Source organism: Punctularia strigosozonata, assembly GCF_000264995.1.
Source record: "Punctularia strigosozonata HHB-11173 SS5 unplaced genomic scaffold PUNSTscaffold_6, whole genome shotgun sequence".
NCBI classification, from domain to species: domain Eukaryota; kingdom Fungi; phylum Basidiomycota; class Agaricomycetes; order Corticiales; family Punctulariaceae; genus Punctularia; species Punctularia strigosozonata.
The window spans coordinates 440,491-457,187 of NW_006767438.1; the positions used below are offsets into that span (position 1 = coordinate 440,491).

Here is a 16,697-nt window from a genome sequence, read left to right on the forward strand (position 1 = left end):
TTCGCCTTGGTGGACGCTCAAACCCTGAGAGAACGGTGAATTGGCGTGGCTGTGTTCGTGACGTCGATATACTCATGTCCGAGTCGCACGTTGTCGCCTTGCAAGTTGCAATTGCAATCCGCAGGGGCCTGATCTGATACTTATGAGACGACTTGGGCTTAACTATATCTTGCAGACTATGTACGACTTGTAGGTAGACAGATAGCAGTATCTATTAGGTAGGTGAGTGCTATACTATCGTAGGTGTGCTTTACGCTTTGGTCGGACCCGCTGCCTTCAAACATCAATTGTCCTCATCTTGCAGGAGTCCTTATTCTTCATCTGAACATTCCTCTTCGACAAACACCCCAGCTCTAGTCTTCTCGACGTGCATACCGTCGGAGGTGTATGCAACTGGATGACGATATGGCGGGCTACGAACACGGAAATAATCACGTCCCTCGATTGGCGCTCTGATCGAGTGACTGCAACATCCGTAGGTCAATCAACGTGAATATCCGGTGTAGGGGCAGAATCAGCGACACCCACCTTCCGTGCAGATGTTGCCGAATGCAAGGCAACTCTTGCTGGCAGACTTCTGTCGGCAGATCGATGCAATGGACGCATTTCCACTCGGCGAGTTCCTTGTCGACGTGTCTAACGGAAGAATCATCAGCATTTAGGACATCCGCAACGTGTCCTTCGAATCGCTCTTACCTCTCTGCACGTCGATAACGTTCAGCCTCCTCGTCGTCCAAGCGAGTCCATTTGATCTCACTGCCCGCGTGTTTGCGCTGATGTGCGATCTGAATGAGTCACGGTCAGCTTCTATCTCCCCGTAGCTTGCAGAACGCTCTCACTGTCATCTTCCACCCCATGACTTTGTCGCACTTCCCGCAGGAAAACAGATAATCGAGTTTGTCCATCTCCTCCGCCGTCGTCGTGTCCGGATCCAGGCCGCATTGTTCGAGTAATCGCGTCACGAGTCTCCCCGCCGTCCTGTCCAGCTCCAAATCTTCCGGTGTCCAGGTGACGCGGCACATCCACTCGTCATCATAAGGGTCGAAGTCGTCGTCGGATTCGTCCCAATGGCGTTCCGGCGCGATCTTCGTCCAGCGGTATTCCTCGATCCTGTGGTGCATGGTCATGTCCCACCACGATTCCGGGGAGCGCCTCAGGCACTCGTGTCCTAGGACGGCTGGATAGAAGAGCGGCGCCTGTGTCACGAAGAATTCATCGGTAGCGCCGGCATTATAGGCACCCAACATCGCGGCCATCGCAGCGAAGAGGAAGAAGTTGGGATTCTCCGCCTCATCCGGTTCACAGCATGGGCATTTGAAAACGGTCTTGGCTAACTTGCACTCCTTGAGAGTCATGTCCAGGGCCTCCAGTTTCCCTTCGCGTGAAAGGGACGAATACTCCGTCTCGTATATGATGGAATACACCTTCTTCATGAGCTGCTTGGTGATGGATTGGCGCCAGCGGGGGATGATATCCGACATGACTTCCAGAACGGGTGCGAACGACTCGATCGTGATCTCCTGGGATACAGGAGCCTTGATAATGGAATGTACCTCTTCGAAGCATACGAAGTCCGCCACTTCGGGCAAAAGAAGAAGCTTGCCCTGCTTCGCTAGGAAGTCAACCTTCCAGCGGTTAAGCGCCTGGCCGGCCACTAGCCTTCTCTTGGAGAGGAGCGATTTCCGATCACGAGCCAAGCGCTCATCTCTGGCTTTCTCCATCATTCTCACAAGGGGATCGCGGATGTTGTTCCATGCTGTGTTTGACGTTGGCGTTATATTCTATGGATATCGGGGCACATTTTCCGGCTCACCTCTGTCAGTCAGCTTCCGGTTTTGCTTCACGCGGCTGTCCTGCCACAAGAGGTCCGCCGGGTACAACACCTTGATCTCATCCCCCCATCCCAGGTCTGTGAGTCTTGCAATGACACTATAGGTTGATGAGCGACCGCGCACACGCATATATGCGCGCGCTCATGAGAACGTACTCCTTGTACCTCTGCTTGCGGATCTCACGCAGCTCCGCCGTACGATCTAGCGAGCGAGATTCGGACCACTTTTCACAAAGGCTCGCGTGCTGCGTATTGCTGCCTTCGTATCAGGGTCCGAGGAGCGACAACCATATTACGAACTTCCAGTATAATCTTTACGTCTTGCTTGCGTTGCGATCTGAACGCTTTCTTGTCTTCATCTGTCGGAAGGCCATCGAGCGCCGCGCGGTAATCATCATAAGCCGATTCAACATATACGTTGATGCCATTATTCTCTTCAAGGGGTAGAAAAGGATGTAAGCCGGTGCCGAAGGTATCGAAGTCCAAATTGACATACTAATATGGGGTCGGTGGGGTACCTCTGACATGTCATCCTCGGTCTCCTCGAGCCTGTTATCTCGTGAGTAAACCGTGAATCGTCACGGAACGTATTACACCTACTCGGCCTCAGCACAGCTCGAACATATGCGGCATCGCAAAGGCCAGTCAATCTTACGTACCGTGGCCTTGCAACACAGCTGCGAGGTGCGTAAGCGTGAAGTCCGATTCTGAAGGCGTACTGTTGACGTACCGAACATAACGGCACGAAAGCGAGACGAGCGTACTGCGCCTCATTCATGTCGGGCGGCAAGCTCGGCATGCCAGGGACGTTCGCGAATGCGGTCTTCCATATGAAGGCGGAAGAGCGCGCCATGAGCAGCGCGTGAAAGTCCTTGGATGCCCACGAGAGATGTAGCAGATCTACGGGGTCAAGATGCCGAAAAACCTTTTGGGCACGATCAGCGAAACAAGAACATGGTCACAGTACGTGCTCTCTCACCTCTACCATGATATCCAGGGGCAGGATGAGTAGTCCTGCAAGTCTACCTGTCACTCGTGTCCTTCTCCGCCTCTGCGTTGATTCAACTGCAGGAGTGGTAGTCTCCGAATGAGTGGATATTCTTCTACGTTTGGTCATCCTTCTGTGGCAGAGGAGCCTCAGTCAATATTGATAGCGGTTGAGAGCACTATGACGGATGGTCCATAGACTTGTCCATGGGACCACTGGATCAATGCATTGTCACGTGAGTAAAGCGTGACCGTCGGACTGGGCTCCTGCGCAGGACTCCGACTCTGCCGCTGGCCAGTCGCTATCGCCTACAGCGGAATTCCTGAGCGCTCTGGACGATACAACCTGCTCACTACTGTCCCTTCTACTGTATCTCTGCCAATGAACTGGATCCCGCTTCGCTAACTCTGAGGCATATCGAACGTTTGAGGGACGATAACTCGGCTTGAGATTACGAGGACATCCTACGGATGGGTGCGCGGCGCACCCTATAGCTGCCGGAGAAAGCCACGATTCCTGAGGCTCGTAGCAAAAGACAGCGTATCCGTGATCTGATCACTTCAGTCGACATAATTCTACGTGTTCAGCCATAGTTCTACGATACCATATGATGACCATTGACCAGCCTGCATTCTCCCCGGCAGCGACCACGACGCCTGAAGGGGTTCGAGACGCAAGTGCACAGATATTACCTCCAGATACACTATCGGTCTAACAGTAGGAAGATCTGCGTGTATCGCGAGGATCTGGCCGCACACGCCACCCTGAAGCCGTCAGCGAACTGTCATAACCTTCAACCATGGAGCGGGTCAGCCGGAGTTCGTTTGCTGACTGCAATTCCATCCTTTCTTTCCTCTCAACCCATCTCAGCGCTAGTCGCTGCTCTTCACAGGTCTGTAATTATGTGAATCATAGCTCCTCAAGGGAATGCTAACATGAATGGCCGGATCTCGCAGTTCTATTCGCGACTGGTCGCCCCCACTCAACTTGCCAGTCATTCCCTGTTTCATACAACAACCTTATCCCAAAACTACACAACCTGAGCTAGCGGCAATCACGATGCGCCTCCAAATCCTACTCGCCCTAGTCACGCTCTCTGGATCCCTGGTGCACGCTTTGCCCGTTCCTCTTTCCCCCGGCCTACAGGCCCGCCACTCAGATAAGAACGAGTCGAAATCTGGTGCTCATGCATGGGATGCAGAAGACGACGAAGAATCAGCGCAATTCAGCACTCGCCGGGCACATGCGACCTTTGAGGCTACCTCGACGCGTCACTTAACTGTCGCGGAGGATGAACCGGAACAGACTCAAGGCGTCGCCAAAACCCCCCATTTCTCCGCTACAACGCTCACGCACCATACCGAATATGTGTACGAGAAAGCAACCGCGGCCTCGAAAGCGCCTCATAAGGCATCGGCTTCTCCGAGCGTTCTTGGACTCCCCAAGATTATGAGCGCCCCTACACCCACCGCGGTCAAACCTAAAGCTAAAGACGCAGTAGCATCCGCTCGGACCAGGGTAGGTGCAGCAGCGCTGCATGTGGAAACCGGCAAGGCGTCTTCGCTGTCCATCGCGAGTGTGGCGAATGAAACGCATGATGGCGCGTCCGGTGAGCCAGACATAAAGGAGAAGGCCGAGCGTCTCCCTGCTCAACCCATCCCACCTTCCGTCCCCGCGATGTCCTCATCTGCGGCTGAGGAGACTCCTAGTCCCTCGGCAGCCGCGACGCGCGTCAAGGGCGAGCACGGTCATAAGAAGGAGAAGGCAGAAGGGTCGTCGAAGAAGGATAAGGAGAGTCGTGACCTACACAACTCGTCTGTCCCCGGCGTAGACAGTTCCTTGCACCACCCTCGTCAGGAGGCCCCTTCCTCCCCCGAGAGCGGCAACATCACCGGGTACATCGACCTTTACGTTCGTATTTCCATTCTGATTTATGATCTCGTACCAGCAATTGATCCCCACCCATATCGTTCGTAGGGTGCTGGTATCAACAGCCGCATTGGTCTCATGGCAAGGCTTGGCGTCATCTCACCCGACAGCAAGCCTCAATTCGAGTTCGACCCATCGAGCTGGTCGACACTGACCCTTAGCCTGATCCAACCCGGTTCTCCGGCTTACACCACCGTCGACACGTCTGGTCTCAAAGAAGACGAAATGCTGGCGACCGTTAGCTTTTCCGGCGCGGAGCAAGAGCAGCAGGCGCCGGGTCCCGCTCTCTGCGCCGCGTTCGACCCAACCGCCGAGGATCAAGGACAGCTGGTCTTGGACAAGTGTGACGAGGAGAACGCGCAGCGAAGCCGGATCTTCGTGTGGCAGCGGAGCACCGACAGGCTGAGGCCGACGTGGTACAAGGGGCAAGACGACGGCCAGAACGACTATGGAAACTACAAGAAGGTCGGCCCGGACTCGTGGACGGTGGCGGGATATCCGGCGGAGGAGGACGAAAGCGAGGGCTCTGCTGCGCAAGACGAGGGCGCAGCGCCGATGCAGCCGACCTCGGGAATGAGCGCCACATTCCCGACTGCGACCCCGACACCCACGGGTATCGCACTCGAGGCAGCGCCGCCTACGGAGACAGAGCACATGCTCCCCGCCATGATTGAATCGCTGGCTGTTTATGCTGCGGATACCAGCTCGGCCACGTTTTCCCCGGCCGAGACTGCGGAAGCTACGCCTATTTCTGCCTCAACGGAATCCTTCTCCCCAAGCTCTTTCAGTTACGCTGTAGCCACTGCTGCTGCGGTTTCCCCAGCCTCGGGTTCGGCGTCGTCAACCATAGTCATCGAGGAGGCGCCGAGCGCGACACCCACCGGCGACTCACCCTCGGCATCGACCCCCACGCCTTCTTCTACGGCTACAGCTCAGGACGCCGATGGGGCGATGATGATCCCCATAGCGCTCAAACCGTATGACTTGCGCTTTATCATCGTGGACGAGGACGGTATGGCCACGGAGCCTGAGATATATCTGGACCCGACGATGGAATGATCGTGCCTGCAGTCGTGTGCTGGACGTGATATCGTTAAGGGCTTCTGGAGTAAACCGTAGTCGCTTGCTGTACAGTAGCATTCAATGCAAATCCAGCTCAGATGTCTTAATGCCACTGCGTAGATCCTGGGCAGTTCATAAGCGTCCGGCCGCTCGTGCCGCCTTGGATGGAGGCAACTACATTGACACGGTACTTGGTGCCGATGGGAGTAACAGAATGACATGAGACCACAGATCAATGGCGTACCACGCTTTTCTCACCGTCGGATGTGGCATTATCCATATCAAGGCGGCGCATAACCCAATAAAGGATTTCCCGTAGCGCTCGTTCCGATAGACTTCCGCCGATTTTGTTGGCGCCGCAAGGAAGCTATCGCTTTCTTTCCTACATGTTCCGACCGGCGTAGGAGCCGTTGCCAACCATGGTTGCTCCGTTTGCTTATCGCGATACAACAGTGTAACCACGAGGTGCGCTTGATCCGCCTACGGTACGAGATGTCGCTAATTTCTGGCAGGGCCCCGTGGCGATACTCGGAGACCATGGCGTATATAAGTCGGACTCGATAGATCTTGGTGCCCCGTGGTTCTATCGGGATCCCACTACTCGCTGAATCGACTTTAGCCATGCTCGCAAGACTCGGTGCGCTTTTATTGGCTGCGGCGACGTTGGTCGCGACCGGACCAGCATCGGGTAGCCTCTCGAACGGCGTAGAGAAGCAGCAAGCCGGCCATGGACCCATAAAACCAAAGGTGTTCATCATCAGCATGGTGTGCCCATCTGTCCTTTAGCGACGACGAAAGTGTTCTGACCAGGGTCCACGATGCTTGTAGTTCAGCCCCGAAGGTGAAACTTGGTACGGCATCCCGGAGTTCAACGTGCTGGAGCATAACATCACCGTTCCTGGCTTCTCTCCCCTGTTCCCGCAAGTGCACTGCACGAAGGATGGCGAGATCTGCCAGCTCACCACGGGAGAATCAGGTGCCTGCAGGTTTTCCCTCGCTCTCGTACATACGCTGATCATACGTTGTGTATACAGAGATCAATGCGGCCAGTACGGTGATGTCGCTCGTGACGTCGCCTCATTTTGATCTGAGGTCCACCTATTTCCTCATCGCGGGTATCGCGGGCGGCAGTCCGACCCTCACAACCACCGGTAGCGTCACGTTCGCCCGCTATGCGGTTCAGGTTGCCCTCCAGTACGAGATCGACCCCCGAGAGGCTGGGTCGAATTTCAGCACTGGGTATTTCGCGTTTGACACCGATGCGCCGAACACGTTCCCGCAGGAGTGGTACGGAACGGAGGTCTTCGAAGTGAACGATGCTCTGCGTAAAAAGGTTCGTCTGTCTCATTGGTCAGTTTGCTCAATCCCTACTGATGCGTGGACATTAGGCCGTCGCTTTTGCCCGGAAGGCGACTCTGGTCGACAGTAACGGGGCAGCAGCGTACCGCGCGAACTATGCTAGCAACGCATCCTACAAAGCAGGAAGCTCTCCTCCGTCGGTGGTGGAGTGCGACGTCGCAACATCCGACGTCTACTTCAGCGGCGACATTCTCTGCGAACAATTTGCTATTTACACGTCGGTAATCACGAACGGTACTGGTGTGTACTGCTCGACTGCCCAGGAGGATAATGCCTCGTTGGAAGCCTTGATGCGTGGTGCGATGGCCGGCTTGGTCGACTTCAGTCGCATCATCGGTGAGCAAGCTGCCAACACGTGCGCTTCACTGATTTCTCGCCAAGCTGAGCACCACCAACAGTAATGCGCACCATCTCTGACTTTGATCGGCCATATCCTGGTACGATCAGCATGCCATATGCCCCCCTCTCGACTGCTCACGCTGAAGTAATAGGCGAGAGCGCTCTGTACAACCTTGTGTTCGCACCGCAAGATGGTTTCGATATTGCGGTCGCGAACATCTACAAGGCTGGAATCAAGATCGTGCAAGGAATCCTCTCCGGGTGGAAATCAGAGTTCGAGAAGGGTATCAAGCCCACAAACTACATCGGTGACGCCTTTGAGTCGTTAGGCGGCAAGGCTGACTTCGGGTAAGTGCCTCTCACCACCTTCAGCAGACGGCTTGCTCATTACTTGTAGCCCCGGTGAATCGTTGGCTGAAACGATTGGTTCGCTCCGGAGGAGGAGACTCCCGTCGTACCGACGTAGGCGATGAACTCAGTGCGACGAAAAAGGTGGTGATTTTCCCCGTAAAGCAGGAGCTTCGCAGCCGACCCTGAGTCAGCTTGTGATAAGTACAGTGTCTGCACCTCGGGCTTCGATAACTATCCTCGGTGTTTGCTCGCTGCTCGCTGTAGACGGGGAAACGTACTTCACGTGACAATAATTTGCATGATCTAATTTTATCTCTCGCCTGCTGAACTCTCCTGCTCCCGTGGCTCTGTGATATATATTACAGCCCTACTTGCAGCGCAACATCTACGAGATGGCTGTACCCGACCCCACCGCAGTCAAGGTCTATACCGTTAACGGCCAGACGGCCGGCTCGTCCTCATCCCTTCCTGACTGGCTCACCCGCAAACGAGCAGCAAAGGGCAAGGGCAAGAAAGCGCGAAGAGAGCATATTGAGGGAACCATTGAGCTAATCCAAGGCTTTGAGTTCCCCGAGGCAAGCAATCGCATAAAGACGACGAGGGATGGGCACCATGCGATTGCGACGGGAACGTACAAACCCCGGATGAAAGTCTGGGATCTGGACCAACTTACGCTCAAGTTCGAGCGGCATACGGACGCGGAAAACGTTGACTTTATTGTGAGTGAGTCTCGCTCTTCCATGTTCTTACCGGGTTTGATTGAGCATGATCCTGTTTGTCACCTTGTCCTCCGACAGTGCCTGTCTGACGACTGGACGAAAAGCTTGCACTTGCAAAATGACCGAACACTAGAACTCCATACCCAGGGCGGCTTTCACTATCGCACCAGGATACCCCGGTTCGGCCGCGCTTTAGCGTATCACTTCCCCTCCTGTGATGCATACGTTGCTGCGTCAGGCTCCGAGGTATACCGCCTCAACCTTGAGCAAGGCCGCTTCATGAACCCCATAAACCTGCAAGGCGACGGTGGAGAGGTCGTGCCCGGAGTAAACACCATCGACATTAACCCCGCACATCAACTATTAGCATTCGGCACAGAGACCAACGCGACGGTCGAGTTCTGGGACCCACGATCAAGAGCGAGGGTTGGCGTCCTGCGGTTACCAAGGCAGAGGCTCGGGGGCTCTCGGTCTACAGTATTACCTGGCTTGGATGACGTGGCAGATGCGGATGGGATATCGGTAACGGCGCTCTCGTCAAGGTCGGACGGGTTGTCATACGCCATCGGAACTTCCACAGGACATACTTTGTTATACGACATACGGTCGGCTTTGCCGTTTGCTTTGAAGGATCAGGGATACGGACTTCCAATCAAGAGGTTATCTTGGATTGAGGGTGGCAGTCGCATGGCCGGCGACGGCCTTGTTCTCAGCGCCGACACAAAGGTCATCAAAATATGGGACCGAAATACGGTTAGCTTAGCCTCGATCTAGCTGACTGTCGTCCCGACGCTGACGCGCGTACATAGCCCTCCACTAACTTCACGTCCATAACCCCTGCAACCGATCTCAACGATGTCCACCATGTGCCCGGAAGCGGTCTCCTGCTTTGTGCGAACGAGGGCATTCAGATGAACACGTTCTTTATTCCCCAGCTCGGACCTGCTCCTCGTTGGTGCAGTTTCCTTGAAAACATCACGGAAGAGATGGAGGACCAAACTACTCGGACAGCCTACGAGGACTACAAGTTCGTCGAGAGGAGGGAACTCACGAGGTGCGTTCGCTTTGTCTTGCGGTTGCACGATCTTCTGAAGCTCTTCCGATCTTTAGTCTGGGTCTGGATCATCTCATTGGTACACCGGCACTCAAGCCATACATGCATGGCTACTTCTTGTCGCTCAAGCTGTACGACACCGCCCGCGTCATCGCGAATCCTTTCGCGTACGAGGAACATCGCGAGAAGCAGATCAAGGAGAAGATGGACAAGCTCGCAGACACGCGCATCCGAACGCGCAAGGACGTGAGCGTAAAGGTCAATAAGGCGCTCGCTGAACGCGTGAAGAGGGAGGAGGAGCGGGAGAGGAAACGCCGCGAGAAGAAGTTGGAGCGCTTGAAAGCGAAGGCGGCGGCGGCAGAAGGGGCTGATGAGCCGATGGTCATCGACCAGGACGAGCCTGCGCCGGAGAGCGGCAAGCAGACGCTGCTCAACGACCCGCGTTTCACTGCGCTGTTCGAGGATCCTGAGTTCCAGGTGGATGAGACGACGAGAGAGTTCGCTCTGATGAACCCCTCCATGGCGGCCCACCGCCAGACTGAGGCCTCTTCGGGATCTGCTGCTAGCCGGCGCATGAAGACCGCAGTTGAGGAAGAGGAAGAAGAGAGCGACCGCTCTTCAAGCGACGGCCTTGGCGAAAGCGACGACGAAGACGCTCGAAGTGATGATAGCAGTGATGCTGGCGGTATGTCCAACCATTCCCGCTCATGGGGTTTATCGGTAACCCCGCCTTCCGCAGACCTGGGCTTTGACGATCCTCGAACAAAGCTCCCTGTGCCTGAGGAGCAAGTGCCGCACTCGGCGCGGCGTAAGCCGAACGTGCAGTTCGTCCCCCTTCGGGCCCAGGCCGACAGCGGTGCCCGCACAGACAGGAACGCTGCATTTGGCCAACGGCGTTCTGGCGGCGGAAGCGGGCAGTCGGCAGCCAAGCCAAAAGGCAGATCATCGTCGCACGGTGGCGGAGGATCGGGCAACGTGGAAATGACCTGGGTCCCCTCGGCATCGGCCGCGCGAGACCAAGGTATATCTGAGAAAGCGGGGAAGGGCAAAGGGCGAACGAAGAGCGTAGAAAGATTTGGGGCGGGCTTGGAGAGGGGCGGAGAGGAAGAGCGGCGCCGGGACCAGATGAGTGAAAGCGAGCGGAAAGGTCGCACGCAAAGGAGGAAGGGCATTCGGAGCGGGAGCAAGAACGCCATCTTTGGACGAACATGACCGAGCAAGTACCGACTGTAGGCGCTTTTCTTCTGCAGTTGATGTCGGAGTGCGCGTCAGCAGTTGGGGATCCATGGTACATCATTTCTGCGACCTAGTGATCTGGTATATTGAGTTCAAGGCAATCAAAATGGATATATACGTATATGAGGGTATACTATCCACCGGAAGGCCATCTGAAGAATGTCTATGGATCGCCTATATGGTCCTGGCTGATGTCTATGCCGACAGACATCGTTGAATGGTGGTACTCGAGGAGCTCTGTGCGTGAGCTCTCTTCTGAGGCGTGCTCACGCTTTCTCCCATAACTTACGAGTTAAGTTCCACACCTTCATAACTCCAGTGCCCACGCTGCGTAATGAGTCCGAGGCTTAGTGTCATGCCTGGACATGAGGACAGTAATGGCGTACTTCGCATCAGAAACCTGCTCCAGCGTCGTCCATCGGCTGATTGGCGCTGCCGTGTTGACAACGCTACCCTTTGCCGCCGTCTTATTGCCCTTCCGTGGCTTGATCGTCCTGTCGATGATGGACGTACTCTTCAGCGCAGGAGGCGTCTGTCCTCCTTCTAGGATGACCCACTGCACGCGGTAGGTCTTCCTTATGTGGCTGAACACATGGATCACATCCCCGACAGTTCGGACGGAGGTAATCTGCACGCCACCGTTCGCAACACCGTCTTCCGCAGCCACTACGGCAGTGCCGTGTTCTTGGCTCGGGTTCGTGAAGGGTGGTGGAGACACGGCGAGAAGGTCGCACAGCAGCGTGTGAGGCACCTTGAGCAGCTCATCACCCGCGATCTTCGGATTCACATCGGGCATCGTTGGAAACTCGTGCAAGCCGCCGAGTAAACCTAGCAAGTGAATTGGGGTTGAACTTCTCGACGCAGAGCTCAGGGTTGTAAGTGGATGTGCCCACCACGAACCTCCGTCCGGCCGCCTCACTAAGAGAAAATGTCGATCGACCGGTATTGAATGCGTTGAATAGGGGCGCCACTCGATCACGTTAACGATATCGGTTTCTTCTCGAGCTTTCTTCCGTTGCGCCTTCATAGGGTACGCCGTGACAGGTGTTCCTGAAGGCGAAGGCAGAGGTTCGCAGAGTTTACAAAGCTCCTCGATGTCCGGGATCAAGTTGCCAGCCACATACTGTCGACAAGAGCACATTCAGGGGAATGCCTATGCTTACATCGAAGCTACTTACCTGTGACTGCGTTTCCTGCTGGTAAGCGACACATTCCTCTCTGATCGGGCATTCCTGACAATTCGGATCGCGAACTTTGCAAACCGTGCTTCCCAACTCGATCAATGCCTGGTTGAGATCCCCGGGTCGCTCGGAAACTTCAACGAGGCTCGTTGCTGCGGCCCATAGTATATCAAGGGTAGTCTTAGCCTTAGGGAGTGCGTGTAAGGCCAACACGCGAGATAGAAGTCGATGGACGTTGCCGTCTAGCTGGGAAAAGGGTCAGAAAAAAATAAGGTATCATACTGCCGATGATACGAACCACAGGCACGCGTTCATTGTAAGAGATGGAACAAATGGCACCGGCGCTGTAACGACCGATCCCTGGGACGTTGGCTTCCATATCCTTTGCATTGTCGGGAAGGAAACCTCCCAGCTCTGACACAACCTTTTGAGCTCCTGTGGTGACAGGTCAGAGACAAGCATTACGTTATGATACGTACTCGCCTGCAAGTAGCCGCGCAGCTCGCGAGTAGTAGCCCAAGCCCTTCCAGAGACCATTGACCGTCTCGGTGTCAGAGGACGCCTGAAGAACATGAACATGCAATCGGAGACGCAAAAAAACAGGGCTCACAAGTTCTTTTATTGTTGGGAACCTATAATCTGGTGTGAGTGATTGTACAGGCTAGTATGTATACTCTACGCACTTCGACATCCATCTGTTGTAGTAGGGTATGACGGTCGCGACTTGCGTTTGTTGCAACATAATTTCCGATATCCACACCTATAAAAGCCTTCAATGTCGCTTTATCTTATATGTACAACACAGAGAGCGGTTCAATACCTCGTAGGCGCGTTGAGCCTTTTCCTCGGGTGTCCATGACGCGTTGTAAGGTTTGCGCCAGGGCATGCCGCGGGCTGCGTGCACAGTACCATACCATTGTAGTAGTGCTTCTTCCAGACGTTCCGGGTACTTGATAGAATGTCGTGATACACCATGTGTACTGGCAGCGTCGATGTCAGAGGTTGATTCTGCGTGGCTCGCTGCGGCCTTCTTTGTTTTCGGTGTTGTTCGTTGTAAACCGTTCGTCGTGCGCCGTCTCTTAGTGGGTCTATATTCCTCTGAGTCTGACAGTACGTAGTCATCGTCGGTGGACATATTGCAGCAGTCAGAGAGTAACTCCACTTGTAAGTTGTTTACCTTCACCCACCGTTCGGTCACGAGGTTCAGCGCGTTACTGACTTTCGCGGCTGCGCGTCACGCGAGATTACGCGTGTCGTGTGTCGCCGCGTGAAGAGGCCCGGGTGCAAATCCTGGACACAAAATCGGATCTTGTGCTCGCAAGCACGGACCCAATGGTATCTCGAGCATTCGATAATGGAATTGCTGCGCGAACAAGGATTTCGCAGGGAGCGAAAAGCGTGGCATTGTCCTTCGGAGAATTTCATCACCAGCGCCAAGCATCTCTATATCCTCGCGCATGGGAAGATCGGCACCGCACACGACTAAAAGCATGAAACGAATGGACGGGGATCAGAGCGACTCCACGGTCGTGTAAGTACGCGTGCGCCGTGCTTCAGCCACATCTGGCAGGAAACCACGTATGGAACGACCACATCGTAGCTGCCTCCACAAGACCGAACGGATGCCGTTCGCTACTAGGTTCGGGAATACCGGTGTACCAGGATTACAGAAGGAATAGGCCATAGACTCCCAACATATATACAGCCGTCACCCTAGTAGTTTTTCTTCTTCTCGTCGACGGACAAGCCACCGGGGCCCATATTGACGAGCAGGATAAGCCCACCAACGATGGACAGAGTTTGGAAGAAGTCGTATCTAGGGAGGTCACATCAGTATACTTTACATGTAAGCCAGGAGGGTCGAGGTCACTCACTTGAGGAAGTCGCGCTGCGGGTGCGCAGAGTGCACGCTCCACCAGTTGTTGGCGAAAACGTTGAACACGCTGAGGACCAAGACGAGGAACGTTGCGCTCCACTTTGCCTTGAATCCGACGGCAACCATACCGCACGCCGCCAGTCCGACGATGGAGACCAACAGCCTCACGAAGGACCATTGACCCTGGATAATGAATCCGAGGAACAGGAAGATCAAGAGAATGCGGCCCGCGAGAAGGAAACTGTGATAGGCTTGGTTACACCATGGTAAACTTGTGAAGTAGAACATCAACGTACTATTTCCTGCGATCAGAGTCGCTAATGGTGGGAAGACCTGCAAATCGCCTGTTCCTATTGACCATCGAGTCGGAGAAGACCATGAACAGTCCACCGATCACCGAAAGGTTGCGGAGGAAGAAGTTAAGATCGAAAATGAGGCCATAGCCGAAGCCTTGGATGATGACAACGCCCAAGAGGCCGCCAACTGCGAGTTCTGTGTGTTTCTTCGTGATGACTGCACCGGATCCGACAAGCATGGTCTGTATATGTGTCACAAATACGGTCAGACGAGGGCACAACATCGCCAACTCACGATGACGTTGATGAGTAGGAAGAAATGGGAGATGCCCCAAGGAAATTTGCGATGTCTGTTGGGAGTTTAGAACTGGTTTCGCATAGTTCCAAGGGAATACGCACCTCTGCAGGTACCAGAGTTGGTCACCCCATTGGGTCAAAATTCTAAGCGCATCCTCGAGGAATGTGACCACAATCAAGAACCGCCCAATGGCTGGTAAATGCGGCTTCAACGGTTGCGTGTATATCTCGACGTAGTCCTCCACTTGCTTAGCAAACGCCCGGAGTTTCTCGAGGGGATCGTCGGGGTTGGCGGCCCTGTAACCAGACGAAGGCCGAGAGTTGCCCATGCCAAGTGGGTCTGGCGAGTAGGCCGGGGGCGCGGTGTATCCCTGAGGGCGGGCAATGGAGATGCGGGAGGTCATGGTGAAAACGAAGGGAGAACAAAGAACGAGGAATGTTCGAGCTGCACGTCTCCGCCAGACGCAAGCGTAGTACGTGGCAGAGCGTGAGAAATTTAGCACCGCTTCTTGCTCGGGCACTGCAATCCTCGCGTTTCATGGTAGGCGTTGGACGAGCACCATCAAAAGTGATCAACGCGGAGTTGTACCCAAAAGTCGACAATCAGCCTGGTTAACATCAGTAGCAAACGCCATGAGGTGGGCTTTTGCTCGCTTTTGTGCTTGGGATGATGCTAGCTCTGATCCGGAGAGCTAGCAATCTTCCGGTGCAGGAGCTGAAGCCTTGGGTGATGTCGCATGAATGATTATCGTCGGCAAATTAACGCTGGGGTGGCTCCAGTTAGGAAGGGCTTGCTTTTCCATCGATATATGCGCCCTCCTGAAACATGCAAACAAGACGTCCGAACCGGATTATGTTGAACCAGGGTCGGCGAGGGTCCGAGTTGTATCCAGTGGCATGTGAGTACACCGCTTCTGACAACGCCGCCTTCAGCAATGAATAATCTCAGGTAGGGTCCTTCGCACTCTCCTGCGAATTCTCAACACAGGGCTAGACGACACCGAGACATCGACATCCGCTCGCTGACGGCTAGCTCCGAGCACCTCGTAGCTCCTCGGTAAATGGAACCACCGCTTCTGTCTAGTGGACCGCAGGAGGCCCGAACGGGAACCACACGCAAACGCCCGCAACGTCACAAACCGGATTGGAAACCGCATGTCCTTACTGGTCGCGATGCGCGCCTGAATCACATCTCTTTAGGAACACTTTCATCTCGTCCGCGGACGTCTCGGAGGCCGACTCACTCACCATTCAACCTGGCACTAGATCTCTTCTCGTGCACTCGCATAAAGTTAAGAATACAACCCGATTCTACATGACCGTGTATTGTCAAGCGGATGAGGCATGTGGAGGTTCGTGTCAGAGCCTCGTTCAGTTCCGGCATTCTGGTCTTCGCCCCCCGCCCTCAGATTCATTGACATGTCTCGGGTAAACATGAAAACACGCGTCACCCATCTTGACACCGTTCAGGAAAGTGACTTAGCTATGAAGGTCTAACCCCTACGGCTCCGTGGTTGATACATATGGCAAGGTATGGAACTCTCGGAGTACGAACCATCTTCTCTCTGCTTAGCTCCATAGGTTATCAATTGAGATTCGGGACCTGACAAGGTTGTCTGGGAGCGAGTTACGGTAAGACTTCGTCACTTGTTCGAAACATACTAGCACTACCTCCGACTTACGACCCTGCACCAGACCCGATGTGCCGTCGGGGTGAAGCTACTCGCATGGCATAATAGGCACCGCACTATCCGACCGACTATGGCTCTTCGTTGTCCGTATGTTAAATGATCATGTGCCGTCACAGGCGCAGTGCCATATTGCGGCACTCGATCACCAACAGCTGGCGGATATCTTCTCGCGGGACCTGACGTCTTTGACGTTACGTCCGTCGAATACCCCTACCCGGCGATAGCGGTGCCAGCGTTACCTTGAAGAACCTCCACTGATGCTGGGAATAGTCGTCGCATAATGGGGGTTTAGTGAGTTTTTACCGCTCGATTTCCCGATCCGCTTCCTCGACGGAGTAAGTTGTTTCTTTTTGGCTCATTTCAGTCCAGCGAGTAAACCTGTCTACGCAGTGGTTGACGTACAGCTCTTGAATGAGGAACCAATCGTCACTGTGTAATATGCTGCATCGCTAGGCGCCTGCGCGGCCTTGACAGGATACTGCAGTTTG

The 16,697-nt window shown here is 54.6% G+C and overlaps 7 protein-coding genes across 7 annotated transcripts; 4 read left to right on the forward strand and 3 right to left on the reverse strand.

Moving 5' to 3' along the window:
• Positions 1-157: 157 nt before the first annotated feature.
• PUNSTDRAFT_143553 (uncharacterized protein) lies at positions 158-2,819 on the reverse strand (the record flags this gene model as incomplete). Its single annotated transcript, XM_007383485.1, has 11 exons — positions 158-464; positions 529-636; positions 697-785; positions 840-1,756; positions 1,814-1,929; positions 1,988-2,076; positions 2,132-2,265; positions 2,328-2,380; positions 2,432-2,508; positions 2,562-2,756; positions 2,811-2,819. The coding sequence occupies 11 exons, from the start codon at positions 2,817-2,819 to the stop codon at positions 311-313; spliced, it is 1,941 nt and encodes a 646-aa protein (XP_007383547.1). The 3' UTR covers positions 158-310.
• Positions 2,820-3,116: 297 nt separating this feature from the next.
• PUNSTDRAFT_126102 (uncharacterized protein) lies at positions 3,117-5,901 on the forward strand. Its single transcript, XM_007383486.1, has 3 exons — positions 3,117-3,711; positions 3,776-4,730; positions 4,797-5,901. The coding sequence occupies exons 2-3, from the start codon at positions 3,879-3,881 to the stop codon at positions 5,805-5,807; spliced, it is 1,863 nt and encodes a 620-aa protein (XP_007383548.1). The 5' UTR covers positions 3,117-3,711; positions 3,776-3,878; the 3' UTR covers positions 5,808-5,901.
• A 496-nt stretch (positions 5,902-6,397) lies between these two features.
• Positions 6,398-8,190, forward strand: PUNSTDRAFT_86916 (NUP-domain-containing protein). Its single transcript, XM_007383487.1, has 7 exons — positions 6,398-6,575; positions 6,639-6,786; positions 6,845-7,143; positions 7,199-7,505; positions 7,568-7,606; positions 7,661-7,856; positions 7,906-8,190. The coding sequence occupies exons 1-7, from the start codon at positions 6,432-6,434 to the stop codon at positions 7,979-7,981; spliced, it is 1,209 nt and encodes a 402-aa protein (XP_007383549.1). The 5' UTR covers positions 6,398-6,431; the 3' UTR covers positions 7,982-8,190.
• Positions 8,191-8,251: 61 nt separating this feature from the next.
• On the forward strand, positions 8,252-10,844 carry PUNSTDRAFT_113481 (uncharacterized protein; the record flags this gene model as incomplete). The annotated part of the gene is made up of 5 exons (XM_007383488.1): positions 8,252-8,578; positions 8,657-9,331; positions 9,388-9,632; positions 9,689-10,317; positions 10,372-10,844. 5 exons carry the CDS (start codon positions 8,252-8,254, stop codon positions 10,842-10,844), a joined length of 2,349 nt encoding a protein of 782 aa, XP_007383550.1.
• A 290-nt stretch (positions 10,845-11,134) lies between these two features.
• On the reverse strand, positions 11,135-13,184 carry PUNSTDRAFT_102366 (DNA glycosylase; the record flags this gene model as incomplete). The annotated part of the gene is made up of 9 exons (XM_007383489.1): positions 11,135-11,195; positions 11,255-11,696; positions 11,769-11,991; positions 12,032-12,295; positions 12,348-12,484; positions 12,533-12,611; positions 12,660-12,681; positions 12,733-12,809; positions 12,870-13,184. 9 exons carry the CDS (start codon positions 13,182-13,184, stop codon positions 11,135-11,137), a joined length of 1,620 nt encoding a protein of 539 aa, XP_007383551.1.
• Positions 13,185-13,462: 278 nt separating this feature from the next.
• PUNSTDRAFT_102369 (SURF4-domain-containing protein) lies at positions 13,463-14,922 on the reverse strand (the record flags this gene model as incomplete). Its single annotated transcript, XM_007383490.1, has 5 exons — positions 13,463-13,865; positions 13,924-14,166; positions 14,222-14,463; positions 14,517-14,571; positions 14,621-14,922. 5 exons carry the CDS (start codon positions 14,920-14,922, stop codon positions 13,763-13,765), a joined length of 945 nt encoding a protein of 314 aa, XP_007383552.1. The 3' UTR covers positions 13,463-13,762.
• A 159-nt stretch (positions 14,923-15,081) lies between these two features.
• On the forward strand, positions 15,082-15,764 carry PUNSTDRAFT_52324 (uncharacterized protein). Its single transcript, XM_007383491.1, has 3 exons — positions 15,082-15,156; positions 15,215-15,417; positions 15,507-15,764. The coding sequence occupies exons 2-3, from the start codon at positions 15,260-15,262 to the stop codon at positions 15,577-15,579; spliced, it is 231 nt and encodes a 76-aa protein (XP_007383553.1). The 5' UTR covers positions 15,082-15,156; positions 15,215-15,259; the 3' UTR covers positions 15,580-15,764.
• Positions 15,765-16,697: the final 933 nt, after the last annotated feature.

Excerpts from the sequence above, each read along its gene's own strand:
- PUNSTDRAFT_126102 (XM_007383486.1), top strand. The coding sequence starts at position 3,879 with ATGCGCCTCCAAATCCTACTCGCCCTAGTCACGCTCTCTGGATCCCTG. Across the intron at positions 4,731-4,796 it reads CCGGGTACATCGACCTTTAC|GGTGCTGGTATCAACAGCCG; the intron begins GTTCGTATTTCC and ends TATCGTTCGTAG.
- PUNSTDRAFT_86916 (XM_007383487.1), top strand. The coding sequence starts at position 6,432 with ATGCTCGCAAGACTCGGTGCGCTTTTATTGGCTGCGGCGACGTTGGTC. Across the intron at positions 6,576-6,638 it reads AGGTGTTCATCATCAGCATG|TTCAGCCCCGAAGGTGAAAC; the intron begins GTGTGCCCATCT and ends CGATGCTTGTAG. Across the intron at positions 7,144-7,198 it reads ACGATGCTCTGCGTAAAAAG|GCCGTCGCTTTTGCCCGGAA; the intron begins GTTCGTCTGTCT and ends CGTGGACATTAG.
- PUNSTDRAFT_52324 (XM_007383491.1), top strand. The coding sequence starts at position 15,260 with ATGATTATCGTCGGCAAATTAACGCTGGGGTGGCTCCAGTTAGGAAGG. Across the intron at positions 15,418-15,506 it reads CGAGTTGTATCCAGTGGCAT|GGCTAGACGACACCGAGACA; the intron begins GTGAGTACACCG and ends TTCTCAACACAG.